Source organism: Lissotriton helveticus, chromosome 3_1 (assembly GCF_964261635.1).
Source record: "Lissotriton helveticus chromosome 3_1, aLisHel1.1, whole genome shotgun sequence".
Lineage (NCBI taxonomy): Eukaryota > Metazoa > Chordata > Amphibia > Caudata > Salamandridae > Lissotriton > Lissotriton helveticus.
The window spans coordinates 1,327,492,630-1,327,515,462 of NC_136061.1; the positions used below are offsets into that span (position 1 = coordinate 1,327,492,630).

Here is a 22,833-nt window from a genome sequence, read left to right on the forward strand (position 1 = left end):
CAAGTGGATCTCTCCCAGTGGAGGTAGATCCTTTCAGGACACCTTCCAGATATGATACCCTAACTTTCCATGATTTGAGGCAATTGTGCACATCTAGGAAGTTAAAACAGGGTTCCAACCCTACCCTCAAGCACCTGATAGAACTTATGGAAGAATATGATGTTAAGAAAGCAGCTAACACAGGTCGTACAGGAAGTGCAGAAGATGGCCATCCCTCAAGAGAGGATTCCCCTGACCACACTCTAGTTGATGAGAATGACCTAGAGAAGGAATCAGAGGAGGATGGACATAGCCAGGTCCAAGTGGGAGAACTTAGCCAGGCTAACCTAAGCCTACATGGGAATGGAGAGGGCCTCGTACCTCACAGACCCCCAAGCAGGCTTAACACAGACTACAGAAGGAGGATATCCCTATCCAGGGAATCTCAACACTCTGATGGCTCCATAGGGTCAGATGCTGTCAGGAGGATGTCCTCCCCTGACAGAAAACAACATCAGGCTAGAATGGAAGAGGTCACTCTGAGGATTGAGAGGCAAAAACTTGCCCTAGCCAAAGAGAGACTTGCTTTTGCTAGAGAGCAGAAGTTAGGTGGATTAGATTCAACTGGGGGCAGCAACATCCCTAGAGGTAGGGATAGGTCAGATGACCATAAAAACCTAAGTAAGATTGTCCCTCCCTACAAGAGTGGGGATGACATTCACAAGTGGATAGCTGCTTTGGAGAAGGTTTGCAAAGTACAGCAGTTACCCCAGAGTCAGTGGGCAGCAATCTTATGGCTCTCCTTTTCTGACAAAGGTAGAGACAAGCTCCTCACAGTTAGTGATGAGGATGCGGACAATTACAGTGTTCTGAAGAGTGCTCTGATTGATGGGTTTGGCCTAACCACTGAGCAGTATAGGTTGCTGTTCAGAGATATCCAAAAGACACAGACTGAGGACTGGACTGACTTTGTGGATTGTGCCACTAAGACTCTGGAAGGCTGATTGCTGGGCAGTAAGGTTAAGGACTATACAGGATTGTATCATTTGATCATGAGAGAACAAATACTTAACAATTGTCAAAAACAGTTATTGCATCAACACCTGATTGACTCTGATCTGACCTCGCCCCAAGAATCGGAAAGAAGGCAGACAAATGGGTCAGAACCAGGGTAAAGCAGAAACCCCAGAACCAGGGTGGTGATCAGAAGAAGCAAGACCAAAAGGGTGGGGAGAAGCCAAAATACCAGAAGTCTTCAACAGATCCCCAAAAAGCTTCCAATGGTGGGGGTGGTTCCCAACAGTCCAAGAAAAAGAAAGAAGGCCCAAAGAAACCTTGGTGTAATTTTTGTAAGGTTACTACTCACTGGACTAGTGAGCGCCCCAAGAAGGGAGCAGCTCCCTCCACTGTAGCCCCTAAGGCACCTGCACCCCCTAGTACAGTTAACAGTGGTGGTTCCCAACCCAAGGCTATAGTAGGGTTAACCATGGGTGCTGAGGTGGATTCTGGCCTAGTCAGAATACCAACTCAAGCTGTTCTTGTCTGTGATGTGGACATGGCGATGTCCTCTACTGTGAGTCCCAGTAACTTGGGCAAGTACAGACAGATACCTTTAATAAATGACAAAGTGACTCAGGCCTGCAGGGACACATGTGCCAGTGTCACCCTGGTGACACCTAACTTTGTGAACCCTGGACAGATCATACTAGGTGACAATTACCTAGTGACCAATGCAAGCAACGTCACTAGGACCCATAGTATGGCAGTTGTTAATTTCTCCTCGGGAGGGGTAACTGGCCTAAAGAAGGTTGTTGTAAGTTCAGACCTCCCTGTAGAATGTTAGTTGGGCAATGATTTGGAGGCTTCCCTATTGTCAGAAGTGGAGTATAGGACTCATGCAGAGATGTTAGGTATTTCAGCACATGTCCTTGCTGTGACCAGGTCACAGGCCAAAAAGTGCCTCACTGAACAGGCCCTGGATCCTGTAACTATGGACCAGTTGCCTTCCAAGAGAAAGAGCAGTAGGGTTAAGGCAGTGCCTTCCCCCTGCCTCAGGATGGAGATCAGCTTTCTGAGGAAGCTGATAGTGATACCCTAGAGGGAACTGTCCTAGAAGAGCTTGAACCTGAACAGGTTGAGTTTCTTGGGACAGGGGAACCCTCAAGGGCAGATCTGAGGCAAGCGCAGCTGGACTGCCCCTCTCTTGAACACCTCAGACAGCAAGCTGCTGCTGAGGCTGCTGGGAAGGCTTCAGGTACCCATAAAGTGTATTGGGATGAAGGACTTCTATACTCAGAGGGTCGAGACCCCAAGCCTGGTGCTTCCAGGAGGTTGGTCATACCTCTGGCCTTTAGAGGTTTCCTTCTTACCTTAGCCCATGAGATTCCCTTGGCAGGACATCTTGGCCAGAACAAGACTTGGGACAGGCTTGTCCCTCACTTTCACTGGCCACACATGTCAGAAGATGCCAAGGAGTTTTGTCGCTCCTGTGACACCTTCCAAGCCAGTGGCAAATCAGGTGGCACCACAAAGGCCCCCCTTATATCACTACCTGTGGTGGGGGTACCCTTTGAAAGAGTTGGGATAGACATTGTTGGCCCAATGGATCCCCCAACAGCCTCTGGACACAGATTTATACTGGTGATAGTGGATCATGCCACCAGGTATCCAAAAGCAATACCCTTAAGGACCACAACAGCCCCTGTTGTGGCAAGAGCCCTCCTTGGAGTTTTCTCCAGAGTGGGGTTCTCGAAAGATGTTGTCTCAGATAGAGTTGCAAACTTCATGTCTGGGTATTTGACTGCAATGTGGAAGGAGTGTGATGTAAACTACAAGTTCACCACACCCTACCATCCACAGTGAAATGGTCTGGTTGAAAGATTGAACAAGACCTTAAAGGGCATGATCAAGGGACTCCCTGAAAAGCTTAGGCGAAGATGGGACATCTTACTGCCCTGCCTTTTGTACACTTATAGAAAGGTCCCACAAAAGGGAGTTGGCCCTTTTGAACTTTTGTTTGGGCATCCTGTAAGAGGACCCCTATGTCTTGTGAAGGAAGGATGGGAGTTACCTCTCAAAAACCTAAGCAAGACATAGTGGACTATGTACTTGGTCTCTGCTCCAGGATGGCCGAATACATGAAAAAGGCTACTAAAAACCTTGAGGCTAGCCAGGAACTTCAGAAAGCCTGGCATGACCAAAAGGCTGTGCTGACTCTGTAACAGCCAGGACAGAAAGTGTTTGTTGAGCAAAAGGGAAAAGTAACCCACTTGGTTGATCGTGGGACTCCCAGAAGCCCTCACAGGGTGCTTCATGTCAACAGACTGAAGGCATATGTTGACAGGGCAGACATGGGCTTGCTCATGGCTACAGATGAGGGACAGGAGGAGGAGAGTGACCCTCTCCCAGAACTGCTTTCTCAGAACCCTGATGATGGTTCAGTTGAAGGAGTCGCCTTGGCAGGCAGCCTCACTGACCATTAGCAACAGGACTACAGACAAGTTCTACAGGCCTATAGGCATATGTTTTCCCTGACCCCAAGTCATACAAATTGGCTGTCAAGAGTAAAATCTAAGGGCAACCTGACCATGTCAGGGACTGTATCAGGACAGAGGTCCAAAAGATGTTGGAATTGGGAGTTATTGAGCCCTCAGAGAGCCCCTGGGCCAGTCCAGTAGTCCTTGTGCCAAAGCCTCACACCCAAGATGGTAAGAGAGAGATGAGGTTTTGTGTGGACTACAGAGGTCTCAATGCTGTCACTAGGACAGATGCCCATCCAATACCCAGGGCAGATGAGCTCATTGACAGATTGGCTTCTGCCAAGTTTTTGAGCACATTTGACCTGACAGCTGGCTACTGGCAAATCAGACTAGCTGAGGATGCAAAAGCCAAAACAGCCTTCTTTACCCCAGGAGGTCATTATCAATTTGTGGTAATGCCCTTTGGTTTGAAGAATAATAATAATAAAGAGCTTGTAAAGCGCACAGTAATGCCATCACGGCATGTCCCCGCGCTAGAACTAGCCGTGAGCCAGCAAGAGAGAGATCCAGAGGACTATGCTGTGTATAAGTGAGTTTTCAGCAAGGCCCTAAACCGCGCTTCGCTACTCTCCAGTCTCAAGGCCAAGGGAAGTTTGTTCCACTGTTGAGCTGCATGGAGCGCAAAAGAACGACCACCTATTCTGGCCTTCCTCGTCCTGGGAACTGTCAGCAGTCCGGTCCCCTCCGAACGAAGGGTCCTGGAGGGTTCATACCGGCTGACTAGATCCTTTAAATAAGCGGGCGACCTCTCCCAGACAATCCGATGACAGAAGAGTAGACACTTAAAACGCACCCTTTTCTTCACAGGCAGCCAATGAAGCGCATCCAGCGCCTTCTGCGAATTGGCCCTCCTAGGTCTTCTCAACACCAACCTGGCGGCGGAGTTCTGGATGACTTGGAGGCGGCCCAGGCTACCCTCGGTCGCCCCCAGAAACAGTACATTTCCATAGTCCAACCGCGAGGTCACCAGTGCCTGTGTTAGAGTCCTTCTGGCCGCAAGGGGCAAGAGGTCTAACGTTTTATTTAGGGTCTTTAAAACTCCAAAACATTTGCCCACAAGACGCCTAATGCACCTGCCACATTTCAAGGGTTGGTGAACCAAGTTCTCACAGGCCTGGATGACTACTGTGCCGCTTATCTAGATGATATTGCCGTCTTTAGCTCCACCTGGGAGGATCACCTGATCAACCTGGAAAATGTTTTGGAGGCCCTGCAAAAGGCAGGCCTAACTATCAAGGCCACTAAGTGCCAGATAGGGCAGAGTAAGGTTGTGTACCTGGGCCACCTTGTAGGTGGGGGTCAGGTTCAACCACTGGAGAGCAAGATCCAGACCATAAAGGACTGGACTCCTCCAGCAAAGCTGAGACCCGCGGCTGAGATCCGTCAATTTGAGACCCGTGGCTGAGACCCGTGGCGGACACGAGTGACGTGGGACGTGGGACTAGGTTTGACGATGTGGTGCTGTCTGCCCGGTCACGGAGCCTCAGCAGAGAGCGGTCGCCATCGTAGCCTGCTTGGCCACGCCCCCACACTGCTTGGCACTCTTACTGTCTCAGACAAAACTGCTTTAGGTCATGTCCCTCACCCATTACTACACCAACCCACAGCAATGAACCCATCAGTGACCAACTAAACAAGCATCGAATACCTGAAGAAATATGCTATGTGCCCGAGGCTAATTAAGGACTTTAAACTATATACTACTACCGCTTTTTAACATCTTACAATGGCATAGCAGGCATTGCGGGCATAGCACAATGGACCTAGCAGGTAATCCAGCCCCTAAAATCAGTATATAGGTAGGAGCTGAGTCTAGAGACTTTAGATTATCCTGACTGATACTCTTAAACGAAACTCTGGACCTTCGACATTCTACTGCAACTAGAAGACTGAAGAAATCTCCCTTGTGGCCAAGGAGTGACCACCCTGTGCAAACAGGCACCATCAGCATCTTGCCGGTTTGCTTTGTCGCCGCTCCTGCCGGAACCCGACGACCCAGCGACGCAGGACTGGACTTCCAGACTTCTCTGACTCCGACCCACACCCACAGCAAAGCTGAGACCCTTGGCTGAGACCTGTCAATTTGAGACCCGTGGCAGACACGAGTGACGTGGAACGTGGGACTAGGTTTGACGATGTGGTGCTGTCTGTCCGGTCACGGAGCCTCAGCAGAGAGCGGCCACCATCGTAGCCTGCTTGGCCACCCCCATATTGCTTGGCTCTTACTGTCTCAGACAAAACTGCTTTGGGTCATGTCCCTCACCCATTACTACACCAACCCACAGCAATGAACCCATCAGTGACCAACTAAACAAGCATCGAATACCTGAATAAATATGCTATGTGCCCCAGGCCAATTAAGGACTTTAAACTATATACTACTACCGCTTTTTAACATCTCACAATGGCATTCGGTATGCAATGATATGTGAAACTCCGTTGATCTCTCTAACATTTCTCCCTCCAACCTATGCCTGCTTAGGGCCATAAACGTTAAATAAAATATCACAAAACCAGCCAAGTGGTCTATAAATAGAAAATTTACTATAAAGTGACCTGCAGAACTGTTCTAAGTTGTGAGCTTACTGAAAACCATAAACATGCGCCTCTCTGTCACACTTCTTCCATCACACTACTAAGCGATGCAACCATCCCACATGACATGGAAACATTTCCCAAATAGGATCAAAACAAGATAACACACTTCCAGCCATATACTCTATGCAGTCGCGTGCTACCCATTTACGCAGACACTTCAGCACCCCATATAGGGGTGGTAAGTGTTATATATATATGTTTCCATACAATGCCCACTCCGATGGGTAGCTCCCTTAGGCTGCTGGGTGTATGGCTTGAGCTTGTACCATGGCTGGTTTATCATCCCCTTTTTGCCATCTGCAGCTCCTTACGTGGACTCCAGACCTCCAATACACACACCGCCGAGGTCACACCATAGTCACAATCTTTCTAAACGTTCATGAATTAGCGCCTAAAGCTTAAGCATTTTATCTAACCTTTTCAATTCAAGTTATGCTAAGGGCAGCTAAAAAATCTGATAAGAACACAATGCTGGTCTTCACAGATAACATTGAAACACTAAAACCCACACAGGTCACATGCCATCAATATTCTCTCCCGTCCAAAGCACTCAGTTTGAGTAGCGCTGCCCATCCTCAAATGCACATAAGCTGTGAATCAGGGTGTCGACCAAAACATACATATTCAGCTACAATACAGTGCAACTCATTCCTGGGCGAAAGAGTCTGTAGGATCTTACAAATGTGGACATATATAACCCAGGGACCTGTGCCAGAGAGGGAAAGAATAAAAAAGGTGTCTCAAAAAAGACAGGCCTTAGAGCCGACCTTCCAAGACGAGAACTAGCCTCATGCTCCCAGCAAGTCGGAGTCTTAGTCCCACTCCCACTGAGAAATAGCAGATATTGAAAGAGATTCCAGCAGAATTGTCAACTCTGATGGTTTTATAAACAACTATGCACTACATCAGTGCTTAACAGAGTAGAGAACAAAGTAGTGTATTTACAGCAACCTTTCGCCTTTATTGGTTGTCAGGCATCCTTGCCTTTTGAGGCGGTCTCTGAGCAAACGGCCTGCTACAACTTCGAAATAAACCATACACTGTTATTTCTTGAAAACTGTGACATTCGTCCGCATTTTACTACAAACAAATAACTGGCACAGGTGTATATCTGTGTATTTGTGTAATAGAATGTGATGTGATTTATATAATTATATACGGTGTTTCTAGAAATATGTATCAAATCGTTGGCCGTTACTTTACTCCTACCTGATTATAAACATGTTTTTATAGTACCTGTGTCTGTAACAATCGCCATTTTGCAGAATTGCAGGCTTAGCTCCTTGCTTCCTGATTTAACCAAAATCATAGAAAGTCATGTTAAAGGTCAGCTCACCTCCCAGCTGCAACAAAAACAGTTACTTGACAAAGTCCAGTCCGGTTCACGATATGGAGACTGCTCTCCGTTCTGTGACAGAGGAGGCTTGTTATTTCCTGCACCAGGGCAAGCCTGTGACCCTGGTCCTACTGGCCTCTGCACAGCATTTGATCCTGTTGCTCATCCACTACTTTTAGAAAGGTTAAGGGACATTAAAGTAGCGGGTCTGGCCCTGAACTGGATCAACTCTTTTTTGGATAAAAGATCTAACTGCGTTTTCCTTTCCCTGTGTTCATTGCAGGATTTCAGCTTTCCTTGCGGGTTCTTCAGGGCTCGTCCCTGAGCCCTACCCTGTTTAATATATACTTGCTTTCACAAGATGCATTGATTAGATCATTTGGCTTTTCCTGCGTGGCATATACAGATTATACTCGGATTGTTTTTTTCCATCTCCATCAATCAGGAGGAAAGCTGGATCGTTTATACGCCTGCATGGTAGCCATCTTGTGGTGGATGAATCAAAACTTGCTGAAGCTTCTTGCTGGAAAAACTGAAACCTTGCTCTTCGAAGCCCACTGGGCCATGTGGGATTCGAAGCGGTGTCGGGAGGTACTCTGCAAATGACTATGTACTGCTTCCTGCACTAGAAACTTGGAGTGATATTTAATACAGATTTTGCTTTTGTGTTGCTTCTAGTAGGCCTGAGCGGTAAATTCCATTCCTCTCGCGGAATTTGTGGAATTCACGTTCTGCTGAGAATGCGAAAATGCCCAAAATTCTGCGTTCCGCGACTTTGCAAAATATTTAGCTTGTTCTCGTTCTCAAAATGCGTGTTCTCTAGATATTTCTCCCCGAGCACGCAAACAGCTATTGCGAACAGGAAAAAAGCATTGCAAACAAGCAATTCTGCGTGTCCGCGGAATTTTTGCGTGTTCGCTGAGTTTTTTTACCGTTTCGCAGAGATTTGCGTAACGCGATTATGCAAATTCGGCCCACCCCTAGCTTCAAGCCATACGGAAAATCGTGCCTTATCTGCCTATCTTTGCTTGAACAACTGCAGTCCAGGCTCTAATTTTATGTCAGCTGGACTATGTCAATGCTTTTTACCTGGGCCTGCCCTCTTTTCTGCTGCACATGCTCCTGGTGGTTAAGAATGCAGCCGCATGTGTTATCTTAACCCTCTCCCAAAGGACTTCTGTGTAGTCTGTTATACCTTCGCTTCATTGACTTCTATTCGGCAGAGATGTGTTTTTAAGGCTCTCTGTCCAGTGTTCAAAGCGATTCAAGGACTGTGCCTTTTCCATCTTTATAAGAAAATCCGACTTTACTGTCCTACACGTGTCCTACGTTCCTCTGGAGGTGGTCTGCTCCAAGTCCCTAAATTCTGACTATGGGGAGACGTTCATACGGCCAGGATCTGGAGCTCCCTGCCGCTTGAGCTGATGCAGTTGTCGGAATATTCTGCATTCAGAAAGTCTATAAAAACTTGTTTGTTTCAACAGTTGTAGTAGTGTGGGTCTACTGTCAATCTGATAATTAGCCAGCCCCAGGGCACCCCAATCTCGGGATAACAGCACGCTTTACAAATATTATTAATTCACCAGTTCATCATTTCTAAAAACATAACAAGTGATTATTAACCTGAAGAAGGTAAACACATTTTATCAAGATTAAAAAAAAAAGCAAAACTTTCACTTTGGCTTGATATAATGACACTGGATCACGAAAAAGACTTGAATAGTGGAGAACATGTAATTTCCTAGCCTAGTGCCTTGTCCATAGTATGTTAAAAGCCTGGGGCTTCGACGTTAACAATTTATTTGCTTTGAACCTCAAAATAACACAAAGAAATAACAAAACAAGTATACATCAAACAAATACACAAATGATTAAGTATTCATTCACAATATAAAGAAATCGAAATTGTATGAGAAGGTTGGAGCTTTTCTAAATTTGTTTTTTAAATTTTACTAGCATATCACTTTTTAATGTTGTGCTTCAGTGAGGTCAAACGTTGTTCAAGTTCTATTCTGTTTGCTGTACTTGTGCTGCTACACGAGTCAAGCTAAGAATACCAACGGAATGTTTGCCTCTAATTTCAAAATCCTTCATTATTTACATTTTACATGTTGCTTCTTTATTTGTATACACTTTATTAATCTGCTAAGGTTAATAATCGTTGGGGTAGAGGGAATATGTTCTCAATGTACACATACTGCCTGTACATGGTAAACAGAAACATTGTAATTTACTATAATAACACCGGTATTACAATATCCTATTACATGCTTATTTATGTAACTCTTCAATTATCTATACAGCCAGCTCTGTTGCTTCACTATTGTATAGCATTTTGAAATATTAACTTATTATTTATGTTTTTAGTTCTATGTTAAGCTCTCTACAAGTCACAATAAGAAGCTGAAAACACATTAAACACAGTATGCCAAACATTCAGTATAAGGTCATGCATTAAAAATCAAGTATTCAATAATTAGTGCGAATACATGATGTTAGGCTATACGGTGCAACCTTTTGTCTCTAAAGTTAGATCAAATGTGTTTGACTGGGAACTTTCCAGCTCTTAAGAACTCGAGTGTCCTGAAACTGGTTCTTCTAGTGACTAATTGTTCGGACTGAAAGGACTTGTTGTCCAGTGGAAACCAGAACAAATCATATTGTGATCTCTTTCAAAGTGGGCAGCTCACTATCACATTGGACAGCTATGTTATGTGTTATGTGATGACTCTTTACCAGTTCCTCTGAAGCTCTGACTGGACAGTATAGTATGTCCCCAGAGAATCCGCTTTATGCATACATGAGGATTATTTTTTAGATGTTGAAGCCTCTTCCAGGCAGCCACATCAGACACATATTTACAGAGTGGATAGAACCTATGTGGTCAGTGAGACATTGATATTGGTGCCATATGTACATTGACAAAAACTCACACTGTATTGCTGAATGAGGTTACTTTACCTCGAGTCTGCATGACAAAAGGGTGATGAAGTAGCAGGTCCTGTACAACTCCATCAGTGGCACGGAATGCTAACCTATAACCAACTATTTTGTTAACACAAGGTTGTGTACGATGCTTTTTGAAGCCCTGAGGTGGTTTGAAGCACAGCGCACAATACCAAACAATCACTTCAACCACCTTGGCAGCTACCCTATGGCTCTTCTTAGTAGTCAGACACTCACCACCTTCCTCAAACTAAAGTGGTATTCGGTAAGCCGATAACGGGTGGCTGAGCATTTCAATGTGATGCTACTTGAAAAGCCTATGTTGCCTCCACACAGCTGCTTTTGGAAAACCTAGACAAAATTTACTTAAATTGACCCATAGATTATAACTGTCCCCTTGGGTAGTAGGGTAGTATCTTCTAATACTATCCCTTAGATAGGAAGAACTGTCGACCCGACTAGCTGTGTGAGCCAGGAAGGTAGGCTTGACCTGGGTATGCTGTTTCACAGGAAGCTAGTGCAAGTGTTTAGGCCAAGGTGTAAGATAGGCACTTATCTTGAACGTATGAAGAAGATATACACCCCTATTTTGCATTTTTAGAGCTTGCTGTCTGAACCCTGTATATAAGGAAGTTACAAAATCCATGCAGGATGATGCAAACACAGATTGTCGTTAAGCTAGGGAGGTCCGTTCATTGCTTATAGTTACCAAAGTACCAAGACTCCTCAGGTTCTGAAACAGCATGGCATGATTATCCTGGCACGTAATGGGGATCTCCAGACCACCCCAGCACAAGGGCCGACACCTGTTGACTGTGATTGCTTTAAAGTGACCCATCCAGCACAAGGTTGAAACACATCACCGATTGTGATGGCATGTGTATGTATGTTCCTGTCTTTTGCAATGGGCAGACCTTGTTTTCTAGTGCTCCCAGCACCACAGTACATTTTCATTGGGAACGCACATAAATTAACATGGTCTCAATTACTTGATAACACTAAACGTGCTAACAATAAAGAGCGCAAGGGTTATGTTTAATTTGTAAGCTAACCTCTTTTTTTCATTCTCCCCCCTCTATTTCTTCCTTTTCTCCACTCTTATTCATTCTCTTTCATTTCATTTTCTGCCGCTTTCTTCCTCTTTCTGTATTTCTTGACTGCCTTCATTTCTCTGCTTTTCTTCTGCATCCACACTTCCATCCTTCCATTGTATTTGTTTGTCACTCCAGTTCCCCAGGTGCTCAAGAGCTGCACAGAGTTCATTGAGAAGCATGGCATCGTGGATGGCATGTACCGCCTCTCTGGGATTGCATCCAACATCCAAAAGTTGCGGTAAGATTCTCTTGATCCTGGAAGACATTTAAGATCTGTCGGGGACCAGAAGAGTTAGTAATGTAGTCCCTGAACCACTCCCCAGATGCAGAAAACATTTGATTAAGGAGCCATATGGACATAGACAGAGGTGAACAGCCACATGATACCCTGGGGTTAGGGAGTGCATTGGGCTTATGACTTGCCCCCCTTTCCATTAGAAGGAAAGGGAGGCATTTATAATGTTGATGTGATCCAAATAATTGTTTGTGATGGTTAATTGTTTGTGACGGTAAACACATGGATGCACCCTAATGTTTTGTATTGGCTATGAGAACAAATGCTAAGCCTTTTTCCCCTTGTCAGATCCATTGAAAGGGCGTAAGGTGCGGAGTAGACTTTGCCATAAAGTCTTCTTGGTCCTCCCATCTTACACCAAGTACTTTAGTTCCTCTTCGGGGACTATCTTAAAGCAAAGTACAGTGACTGAGAATGATGTCTGCAGCTGACGGCTGCTCGTTATGTCTCCCCTGTGCCCTTCCTCTTTGATTCTAGGCAGAACAGAGGGTTGCTCCTGCTCTCTTCTTCTCTACTGTTGAGCTGGAGGCTTTCACTTTAACATTTAATTGAATGAGCAACCACCTCAGCAAGCCTCTCTTGGTTTCACGTTTTAAGTTTGGGGAAATGCACACGGTGAAGATATTTCATAAGAGATATGCATGAAATCATATATCACTTAGTTTATTTTTGTTATTGCCTTTATATTTCCATCCCAAACTTTTAATAGCCATTGCACAAAAATAAAAACAATCAAAAACACATAAAACAAGCATTTGCAATGCAGTAGGTCTCGAATTACTAATAGTTTGAGGTATTGACGTTGCAAATAATAATGCAACACCAGTAGCTCATACTTTCAGTAATGTGAGACCTAGTGCATTGCAAATGCTTGTGTAGTCAGCCAGGAACCAGCATTGTATGTCTCAGTGCATTATGTCAAGCTGCTCTTAGAAGTCCCCAGTGAACAAGGCACCAGCACTGCATGTCTAGGTGCAGTACTGCAAGCTGCTCCTAGAGGTCCCTAGTGAGCAAGGCACCTGCACTGCATGTTTCAGTGCAGTTCCGCAAGCTGCTCCTAGAGGTCCCTAGTGAGCAAGGCACCAGCACTGCATGTTTAGGTGCAGTTCCCCAAACTGCTCCTACAGGTCCCTAGTGAGCAAGGCACCAGCACTGCATGTTTAGGTGCAGTTCCCCAAACTGCTCCTACAGGTCCCTAGTGAGCAAGGCACCAGCACTGCATGTTTAGGTGCAGTTCCCCAAACTGCTCCTACAGGTCCCTAGTGAGCAAGGCACCAGCACTGCATGTTTAGGTGCAGTATCGCAAGCTGCTCCTAGAGGTCCCTAGTGAGCAAGGCAACAGCACTGCATGTCTCGGTGCAGTATCGCAAGCTGCTCCTAGAGGTCGCTAGAGAGCATGGCACCAGCATCGCATGCCTAAGTGCATTACCGAAAACTGCTCCTAGAGGTCACTAGTGAGCATGGCACCAGCATCGCATGCCTAAGTGCATTACCGAAAACTGCTCCTAGAGGTCCCTAGTGAGCAAAGCACCAGCACTGCATGTCTATAAAGTTGGAATTATTGGTAGTATGGTCTTTACCTAGCCATGTTGCAGGGTTCAGTACCATATGTGGCAAAGAGGAGACCTCTTTTGGTCCCATATGGAACTGTACCCTGCAGAAGATATGGGAAATCCACCCTACCCATAACGTATTGCGTGCATGATAGTACTACGAGTACATTCAAATAGCTATGTACATATATATACAATTAATAGCTTTGAAATGCGACAAAATATTTATTACATTAATATCGGATTAGGTTGTGTAGTGTAGCTCCTATTTTCCCAATAGGCTCTGCGCATTGGAATAATACCTACAGCAGTAAAGGCCTAGACCAGACGTTAACTAGGTCTACTACTGTCGATACTAGACTTAATTTTTGGGTTTGCCAGCGTAGCTCAGAGTTCGCTAGAAACTTTCTCGAATGTTCAAGGAGGAATTAACTTCCCTGATTAGACAAGAAGGGATTTAGTTTCTGACAACCATAGAACATGACAACTTTGCTCTCCCCTAATCAAGAGTCAATCTCGAGAGTCGTGTGAGCACAAGGCAATTATTTTACTCAGTCAGTACGTGCATTCTTAGTCTCATCAGATTGTAGAGAAAAGGAAGAGACGGGCGTGTTCAATAAAAAGGTGTTATTTATTGATCAGTCTCTTTTCTCATACATGAGAAATGGATCGATATTATTGCAATACTTATAGTTAAGTAAAGTGCATACATTAAAAGCAATAGTATAAAATAATACTGTAAAAACATTGATATGGTTTCTGAGCCATATGATGTTTAAAATGATTAAAATATATTTACATACACATATACATTTGACTAAACGTACTCAACTGGTGTTTCTAAATACGCCTACCCCGTGTACCTGACCTAAGTCTAATGCGTGGGTGGGAATAGAAAGTTACAGTTTAAGTTAAGTTTGTTTTTGCCAAGTGAATAACTAAAGAATTCTCTGTGAGGGGTTATTCAGTTCTGTACCTGGAAGTTAGGATGAATGAGGAATGGTATCTCTTTCTCTGCTCTCGATATTCCAGGCTGCCTGCGAGGGCTGCCCAGAAACGCCGGTGCTGGGTCTCTCGGCTTGAGATAGCAGCGCGTCTCTCAGCGCGTCAGGAAGGCGGGGCTGCTGCCAGCGGTGTCTGCTTCTGCTCTCGGCTTCGGCAAGTATGGCTGCTCCGTCTTGTCACCACGCGTGTGTTTGCATAGGGCAAGATCGGCAATATTTATACCTTAAAGGTGCCGAGATTGACGTAAGGATGGACATAGATACGTCAATAAAGATGTCATACGACTTGCTCGTTAGCACATTCTTTACTAAAGTTCTCTGTGAAATCAAAACAATGGCCGCACGGATTTTCCAGGTTGTCATAGGTTTGATTTGTTATGAGAACGTCGTATGCCTTATCAGGGGCTGGAGGAATGTCGCTTGTCTAATTAGATCTCAAGCGTTATGACCTAATCAGATAACACGTTCCTGTGCCGTAGTGTGACTGCGTCAGATAACGGTATCTGCATCATGGGGGCTGTTCTTGCCTCATGGGCTGACTGTTAGTTAACTTGATAGTTAGTTTAACCAGAATAGGGTCAGGAATAGGGGGATCGATTCAGAACCTATAGGAATACATGACACCCACTCCACGCTAACTATGGACATATTTACTAATCTATGCATAGTATAACATAGTACAACATACTATAGAGTATAGTGTATACCTTACCACCCCAAAATACATAAATGCATTTTGAAATTTTCAAATATACTGAAAAATTGCAGTCATATATATTGTATGCACTTAAGCTATGAATTAAATGCAAAAGTAAACACGCATTTGTATGCATTATTGCTAATTTGGTATTTGAAAAATACACATGAAATGGCTCTTAATATAGCTATACAGAAAGGAAGTTCGAGACCATCTCATCACATAATAAAATATTTGTGAACATCCCAGCGGGCAACTAAAGTTTATAAAGTATCTAAAAATAGAAATCTTAGTTCTCTAGGAATAGTTTCTTACTTTAAGCAGAAGATAAGTGTCCCGAAAAATTTGTGAAAAATAATTTGGGGCTGCTAAAAAATTGTTGTCCGTGAACTGGTGGGAAGAATTGTTCATGTCACTTTATTTTTAAAGTTGAAGGCCAAATTCAGGGAACGCCGTGTGCGAGCTTGCTCAAAAGTCTCTATTTCTGTTCTGGAGAGAACATCATATCATTCAGGCTTTCGAAAAAACTGTCAACAGCTTCATGGGAAAGTTCCACTAAGTCGGAAATAGGGGTAACCATGCATTCGTGCGCATGATTGTCTGCATTGACATTCTGATTCGCATTGCTGACAGAAGGTCGTACCTGTTCGATGCTGCTTTCATCTTGAACTTCACTACTCTTCAATCGCAGTGGTGAAGATTCCAGGAATGCCGTCATCAGGATTGGCAGCCTTTGAGGGCAGCACAAAGCGTGAACCTTGGTAGGAACCAACAGTGTATCTGCATCCACTGGCGCATCCGATTGTAGCGTCAGACAGGTGTCTAACACGCATTCTTCTCCGCATAGCAGACACCTTAGTACAGGTAAAACACACCTTTGCCACATTGGTCGAAATGATAGAAACCAAGTCATGTTTAGGTCTCTAAGCCGGGAGAGTCCCAGGATTTTTGATATCCGGTCCCGGTATCCAATGGCTAGGATCGTATCTTCCATTGTCGCGAGAGTTTGATCTGTGACATGGGTTGCCATAACGAAAAATAAGGACTAAGAATAGGATTCCTGCAATTAGTCCCAGGATCAGGGGAAGTCCGCCAAAAATCGAATGGACGAAATCTGGAAAAATACCCAGTATGGCTTTGAATGGTGTTAATGCCATCGAAAATACTGTCTTAAATACCCCTGAGATCCCATTGGTATCAGAAATATTTAAGATTTCGCTCAGGATTTCCGCGAAATGTACGGGGGAATTAGTTGATAATAATGTATGTATCTCTGCAGTCGTCCTTGCGACTTGTAGATCATACGTTTCTTTTGATGACGTGAGCCTTGTAGGCGTCTGAAGAAGCACTGTTTTCATTCTGCTTAAAGTATCTATTCGAATAGAAGTAATTTTCAAACTGGGCCATGCCCTTGCCTCCCTGCCTGGAAAGGAGCTGGGGAATAAAGAACGTCCACAGCACTTGACCTTCGCCGTCGTAGTGACTAGATAAGGAGTCCCGGGCATAAGACTACAACATCTGCGGTCTACAATAAGAATGTAACTCCCATTATAGAGTCTTTGAAAGAATGGTTCTATTTCAGTTGCAGGTGCGCCTTGCTGGTGACATGAAAGGTTGTATGAATTCCCTTCACAGGCTCCGTGCAAACTAATACCGTTACACAGAAGCGTGCCGCTTAGTGACATAGCACAATTGTTGCCACTAAGAAACACTTTCTGTCCTTTATTACTGACACATGCATGTGAATAGGGCAGGTTCCAAGTTGTTTTAAGGTACCCCTTTCCCAATTTCTCGTACATGCCAGCCTGTATATATTTTTGGCAGTATTGAAACCTGAAGGTTGAGATTGGAATATTTATGATTCCGTGGATTATCCATTCACTGACAGGTCGTTCTGACATTGTCATTGGTAATCTTTCTAGTTTTTCAATGCTCAAGATTGTATAATCAGCACCCTTTTGCGCCATACCGATTTGTCTATCAGTAAGGTTAAAGATTTGGAATAGTGACGTTGTGTTGATTAAACGCCAAGGCACATAGCCTGAACGCAGATTTTGTAACGTCCAGCCAAGCTGTACAATGGAACGCAATTGTGACTGACCATGTTGTAATAACAGTAAGTCTTGCGATAATATATCGATTGCTGAAGACACAATGCTGTCCAATGAAAAAATTCTGGAGGACAGAGTCATTAACCCATTGTCCACTACAGATAGTGATTTTTCCAAATTAATACGGTCAATTTCCCGTATTCTTTCTGCTGTCTCAATTTGAGTAACCTTCCAGGCCTCATTGTATGCTGCATATACAGAGGCTGCTATGAAACGCTTTTGACGCTGTTTGCGTGGTCCCATTATGAAATCACGCAAGTCAGCACCATCAGTAAGTAAAGTTAGGTGTTGCTTAATTTCAGGCAGTGTGGAAGTTTGTAGCCATTGAAGGCATAATTTGCCCACACTGTAGGTTGTTATTATCCCTGGGTGATGTCTTTGGGGATATCTAGGGTCTGGCCTGGTCATTTTGAAACCCTGTGTTTTATTCAGGAATCTATCTTGACAGTTATTTGTATCTGTGGGCCAGATCAACCATTGTTTCCAATCAGGATGTGTTCTGTTTTGGTTTAGTATATGGTTTACGTCTATCTCTTCATCTGTATCAGAGCTATTGCTAAACATTGTTGGCTTTGGAATAGACGGTTTAATTAAATCTTTGATTTTGGCTAAGCCAAGACAGGTGGTTTGTTGAACAGTGTCATTTAAAAATATCATTTGTTCTGGGATCATGCAGGCTCTAAACAAAGCTTCTATACCCTGTACTTGCCATTCTTTTGTACCCCAAACACTTTTCAAATCAACATTTTTGTCCCAATAATCAAATCCAAATGTATTCATTTTTTCAAAGAATGAATCTGAATATATCAATTTTGTGTTGGTTATCATGGTTTTCATCCCTGTCTTGTTTGACAATTTAAAATAAAATGTTTCAGCATTACTTATGTTAAAACCTGAAAAATATGAATATTTGTCATATACGGTTCTAGAGCTTCCTTTTGGAGGTGTAGCACAATGTTCCCATTGATTATAACTTAAAACATTTCTAGGTTGTGCAGATTTATGTAAAAAATGGTTACCTTAATGGTTATAGCAATACATACTATCATAATTTGTAGAACCTTGCAAATAATCATGTTTTGTAAATTTAGCAGACATTACTAAGTCAGACATCATGTTGTTAATACTTTCGAAGTCCCAATCATCAGCAAATGAGTTTGGTTTTGCAAAGTCACTCAAGGAGATCTTGATTTGGTGTGGATATTTCAGGATCTCGACCGGACCATAAATTTCATAGTCAGTGTTGTCCCAGGCTACCCCACCAGGTATAGGATTGGCTGTGAAGTTGGCTGAAGAAAGTTCTCTTTTCTCGACGTGTGAAGATGTGTGTGGTTTGAGGACCAAGTTGATGTTCTGACTTGCTGTGTCCATTTTAGCATATTTTCCCTCAATGAAGCGTCCCAAAGTAAATACCATGATGAGCCAAAGTATGAGGATAAATGCACCAAAACCCACCCAAAATTCAATCCATGGAGAAACCAGATATGTTTCTTTCAGATGTTTCAAAAGTTCCTTAGCTTTGTCTTTAAAGGATTTTGATGATGGCTGTGTCTTTGATTCACTGAAGCCGTCAGAGGAATCATCGAAGTTGATGAAGTAACCGGATGCAGTTCTGTCAATTGTTCCAATTGGTTCAGGATTTCTGTTTTTTGCATTTTCACTTGGTACTTCAGTATAGATTGGTGTGTCTCTGCTAAATGTCTTTATTTGGGTTTTAAGAGGTCTGAGTTCTATTGCATTGTTGCATAGTCCTTCTTGTTCTTCTTTAGGCGTTTCGAATGTGATGAGCCTTTTTGTTAGGACCTCTGTGCTGGTAGCAAACCTTGGTGTTCTGCTACTTATTGGGAGTCCACTTGGCCTACTGTTTGTTATCGGCCACATGTTGTGGTTTTACCAGGTCGATGGATACAACTCGGTTCTCCTTTTTACCAGCAAGTGGCGGTAGTACAACTGATCTTGTCCCGTTGACAGACAAGACAGGAACTGCTTTTCTGTAGGAAGGCCCAAATTCCTTCTTTACCGCGATCTTTTCCCTGACTAGATCCCCCGACTTTTGGAATCCAGACAGGTCTTGCTGGGACAGGTGGTGATTCTTCAGTGGTCGTTGGCTGTTGTTTCAACTGTATGTTGCTCAGGTCTTTTCTTGTTTTGTTTAAGTCCTGCAAAATAGCCAAACGGTCTTTGACATCAAAGCTTTTTTCTTTAACCACTGAAGTCTGACTATCAAGGTCAGAGATCAACATCCTAGTTCCAAATAATAATTCGTACGGACTGAATCCCTTCAGAGAATTTCTTGGCAAGTTATTTAGACTACGTTGGACACTTATTAGATGTTTGACCCACCCAGCTCCCGAACCTAATATCCTTTCCATTATAGATTGCTTTCTGCCTTGGTTTTTTCTTTACACCATCCAGTACCCTCAGGAAGGAAGTGAGAAGATTCCCGCTGGGCTGTGCTCATTTGGCCATGTTTCCCCCCAGGCTGGTGTGCCAGAGTGAAAACAATGGTCGAACGTAACATGCTCTTAGCGTATATGCCATTTAGACTCGCAAATCTTGTATAATAGTCCGGACGTCAGCCGAGTGCTGGTGATCTACATTATAAGTGGAAACTAGCCTGTATATGTTAATCGCAAGCCATTCTTTTTGCTGGTAATATTATCTGCCTTGATACGACGAGGTATTAAACTGTTTCTCTCCCCACTGCGATCTCTGTTGCAGTTTGGGCAGTTTTTTACAAACATGGTGTAATGCAGGCTCATGCCTGGCCACCAGTACCGTGATTGTAATTCTTCCAGAGAATCTTTTAATTTAAGGTGTCTGAGACCCTCGCCCATGTGTGCGTCTGCGATTAACAAGTTTCTCCTGTCCATGTTTGGCATTACTCTATCCCCCACTCCAGGGATTCGAGCAAAAGGGACGGAGTTCGCATCGATTATGTATGTATAATTGAGTGGATAGTTGATCGGTAACGCTGAGCAGTCGCCTTTTGATGACGTTTTCACCGCCAGCAGCGTTTCACCGTCAATGTATTTTAATGTACGCTTTTTTCGATCTACGGGAGCCGGTTTAGTGGCTGCCGCTGCGGCTGCTTCAGCCAATGAATTCCCCACAACGTGAACGCCATCACGCTGATGACTCAGTGAGTGTGTCACGTGAGTCTTTGGTAGTTCTTTTTTCAAAAGAGCTACTTGTTCCCAGAGCAGTTTCTGCTTTATTGGTGCATCTGTGTCATCTTTGTAACCGTTCTGAATCCATGTCTGCAAATCCTTGTTATATGCTTTGACGCAGTAATATGAATCTGACACTATAAGTGTCGGGAATTCGCGATCCGCATTATCTAGCGCCATTTTCAAAGCTATTATTTCAGTTTGTAGTTCTGAATTTGTTTCTACTGAGTGTGATTTTGTTAATAGAGGTCTTAGTTTACCTCCCCGCCACACTTCTTTTGTAATCTCACATGTGGGGTTGTATGCTTGTTCTCCCCAAACGGAGGGTTGAGCATGTCCGTCTGTATAGATTACACAGGCGTAATGTCGTAGAGGCAGAATGTCGATTGGCAGAGGATACGTCTTTTCATATTTTAGATTTTTTAATTCTTCTAGTTCTGGATCAAAGTAGTAGTATACTTTGTCCGTTGTGATTGAATTCACCCATTGTATCCATTCCGGATTCAATGTTGTTGTCGGTAAATTACACGGTGTTGTTAATGCCTCAAAGGCTGATTCTGCTGTTCTGACTGTGATATGTCTACCGTCAGCTATGTCTTTTTCTCTAGCTATTGCGGTTTGAACTGCACGAATGATTTTTTCTGTATTACTGAATTTCTGTTCAGCTTCTGTGTACAAGTGTGATTTGAATGCAATTGGTACCTTTTCTCCTTCATTAGAAGTCAGGTATGTGAATCCGCATCTCCCTGGGATGACTCGAATCACAAGATTGCGTGTGTTATCACGTGTTTCTAATTTTGTTTTAATTAGCATGTCTGTTTGTAAGGATCTCAAAATTTCTGTGTGTGTTTGAGTCCAATTGGATCTTTTAAAGTCTGGTTTAATTAGATCATAAAGGGGTTTGACCCTTTCTGCGTAATTTGCAATGTATGTTCTTCCGAAATTTAGGAAACCTAGAATTGACTGTAGGTTTTTTAGTGTTTTAGGAGCTTGGATTACGGCACATTTCTCTAGGAAATTGTCAGCCAAGCTTTTGCCTTCACTTGATAACTCATATCCTAAGAATAGGACCGTCAGATGGGCAATTCTGGACTTTTTAAAGTTGAATTTGTAACCCTCTGCAGCGAACCCAAGTATTATGGTGTTCACCCTTTTCAAGTGAGTCTCCAAGTCATCATCTGTTAAGTAAATGTCATCGACATAAGATAATGCTTCATCATCATATAGTTGTAGTAATTCTGTTACTCTCGCTGAGAATACCCCCTGGCTGTTCTTGTACCCCTGGGCTAACCGACAGAATTGCTTTTGAGTGCCATTTACTGAGAATGCAGTTAAAGATCTGCTCTCTGGTGCTATGTTTTGACAAAAGAATCCATTGGAGATGTCCAAGGTTGTTTTGTATTTTTTGCGCACTATGTTATTCATTAGTGCAGCACTGTGTGAGTTTTGCACTGCAAAGGTTTTGCAACATGTGTTAAGGTGTCGGTAATCCAAAACTAGACGATATGAATTGTCTGGTTTGGAGACCGGAAACAAAGGATTGTTCATTTGTGAGGTGCAAGTTTCAATCACCCCCTGGTATTCTAGCTGATCTAGTATTTCATTTACCTGTTTTTTAGCTTCTTGCTTAATTGGGTACTGCCTTTGTGCAGTAGGTTGTGATTTTAACTGGATTTTGTGAGGAGGGGAGTCCTCATCCCATCCTACATGATTTTTATATAAAGCAGGTGCTAAGGCCACTGCCCACTTTCTAGCAAGTGTGTATTTTTTATGAATCGGGATTTGATTCGAGAAGGCAGGCATAATTACTTCTTCGCCATGAGGGCACTCCCTGACAAACTCTGGTGGCCAGTCTTTTTCAGCTAGAAGGATGTCATAACCCTTTGAGAGGTTATCCCAAAATAGTCCCCTTATTTTCCTAGTCTTATCTCCCTCTATACGTAATGTTATCTCGTATATCTTGTGGGGCTTGCTAACTCTGGTGTCTGCAGTTTCCACTTGAAGGTATTCATTCGTGTCCACTGTCTCCAGATGATTCATAAGGACTTTGCGAGCTATGCTCACCTCTGCTGCGCTGTCTAGCATTGTCTGAGCCCATTCTCCGTTTTTCAGTTGTGTCCTCAGTATTCTCGGCATTTTTAACTACCTTGATACTGGCTACCTTCTTTTTTGGAAATTGTAATTTCTTGTTTAGCTGAGCAGGTTCCTTGTCTTTGGACTTGGCGTGCTCTTCTGATCGTCCTCTTCTTTCCGATTTCTGCGAGGAAGTCTGAAAAGATTGAGAGGGACGTGTATCAATGTCTTGATATCTATCAGGTTTTTTAATATTATCCCTATTTCTAAGGTTATATCTATTCCCAGAGGGGTCACTCTGCGGTGACCTCTGTCTTTGGTTTGGAGATTTCTCTCTTTGCCTGGGAGACCTCCCTCGGGACTGGAATTTCTTTTCTTTAGGATTGGATTGTTTGTTTCCATCCCAGTTCTTTTTGGTGAATTATTATTAAAAAATAT

At 43.6% G+C, this 22,833-nt stretch overlaps 1 protein-coding gene across 3 annotated transcripts in view; it reads left to right on the plus strand.

The window, feature by feature from the left end:
• The window catches only part of ARHGAP32 (Rho GTPase activating protein 32), a 1,522,959-nt gene that overhangs the window by 1,214,448 nt on the left and 285,678 nt on the right, over nt 1–22,833 (plus strand). For all 3 annotated transcript variants that reach the window (XM_078681981.1, XM_078681982.1, XM_078681983.1), the window contains one exon: nt 11,628–11,730. In XM_078681981.1, coding sequence (XP_078538107.1) covers nt 11,628–11,730 — 103 coding nt within the window. The remainder of the gene's footprint in view (nt 1–11,627; nt 11,731–22,833) is intronic.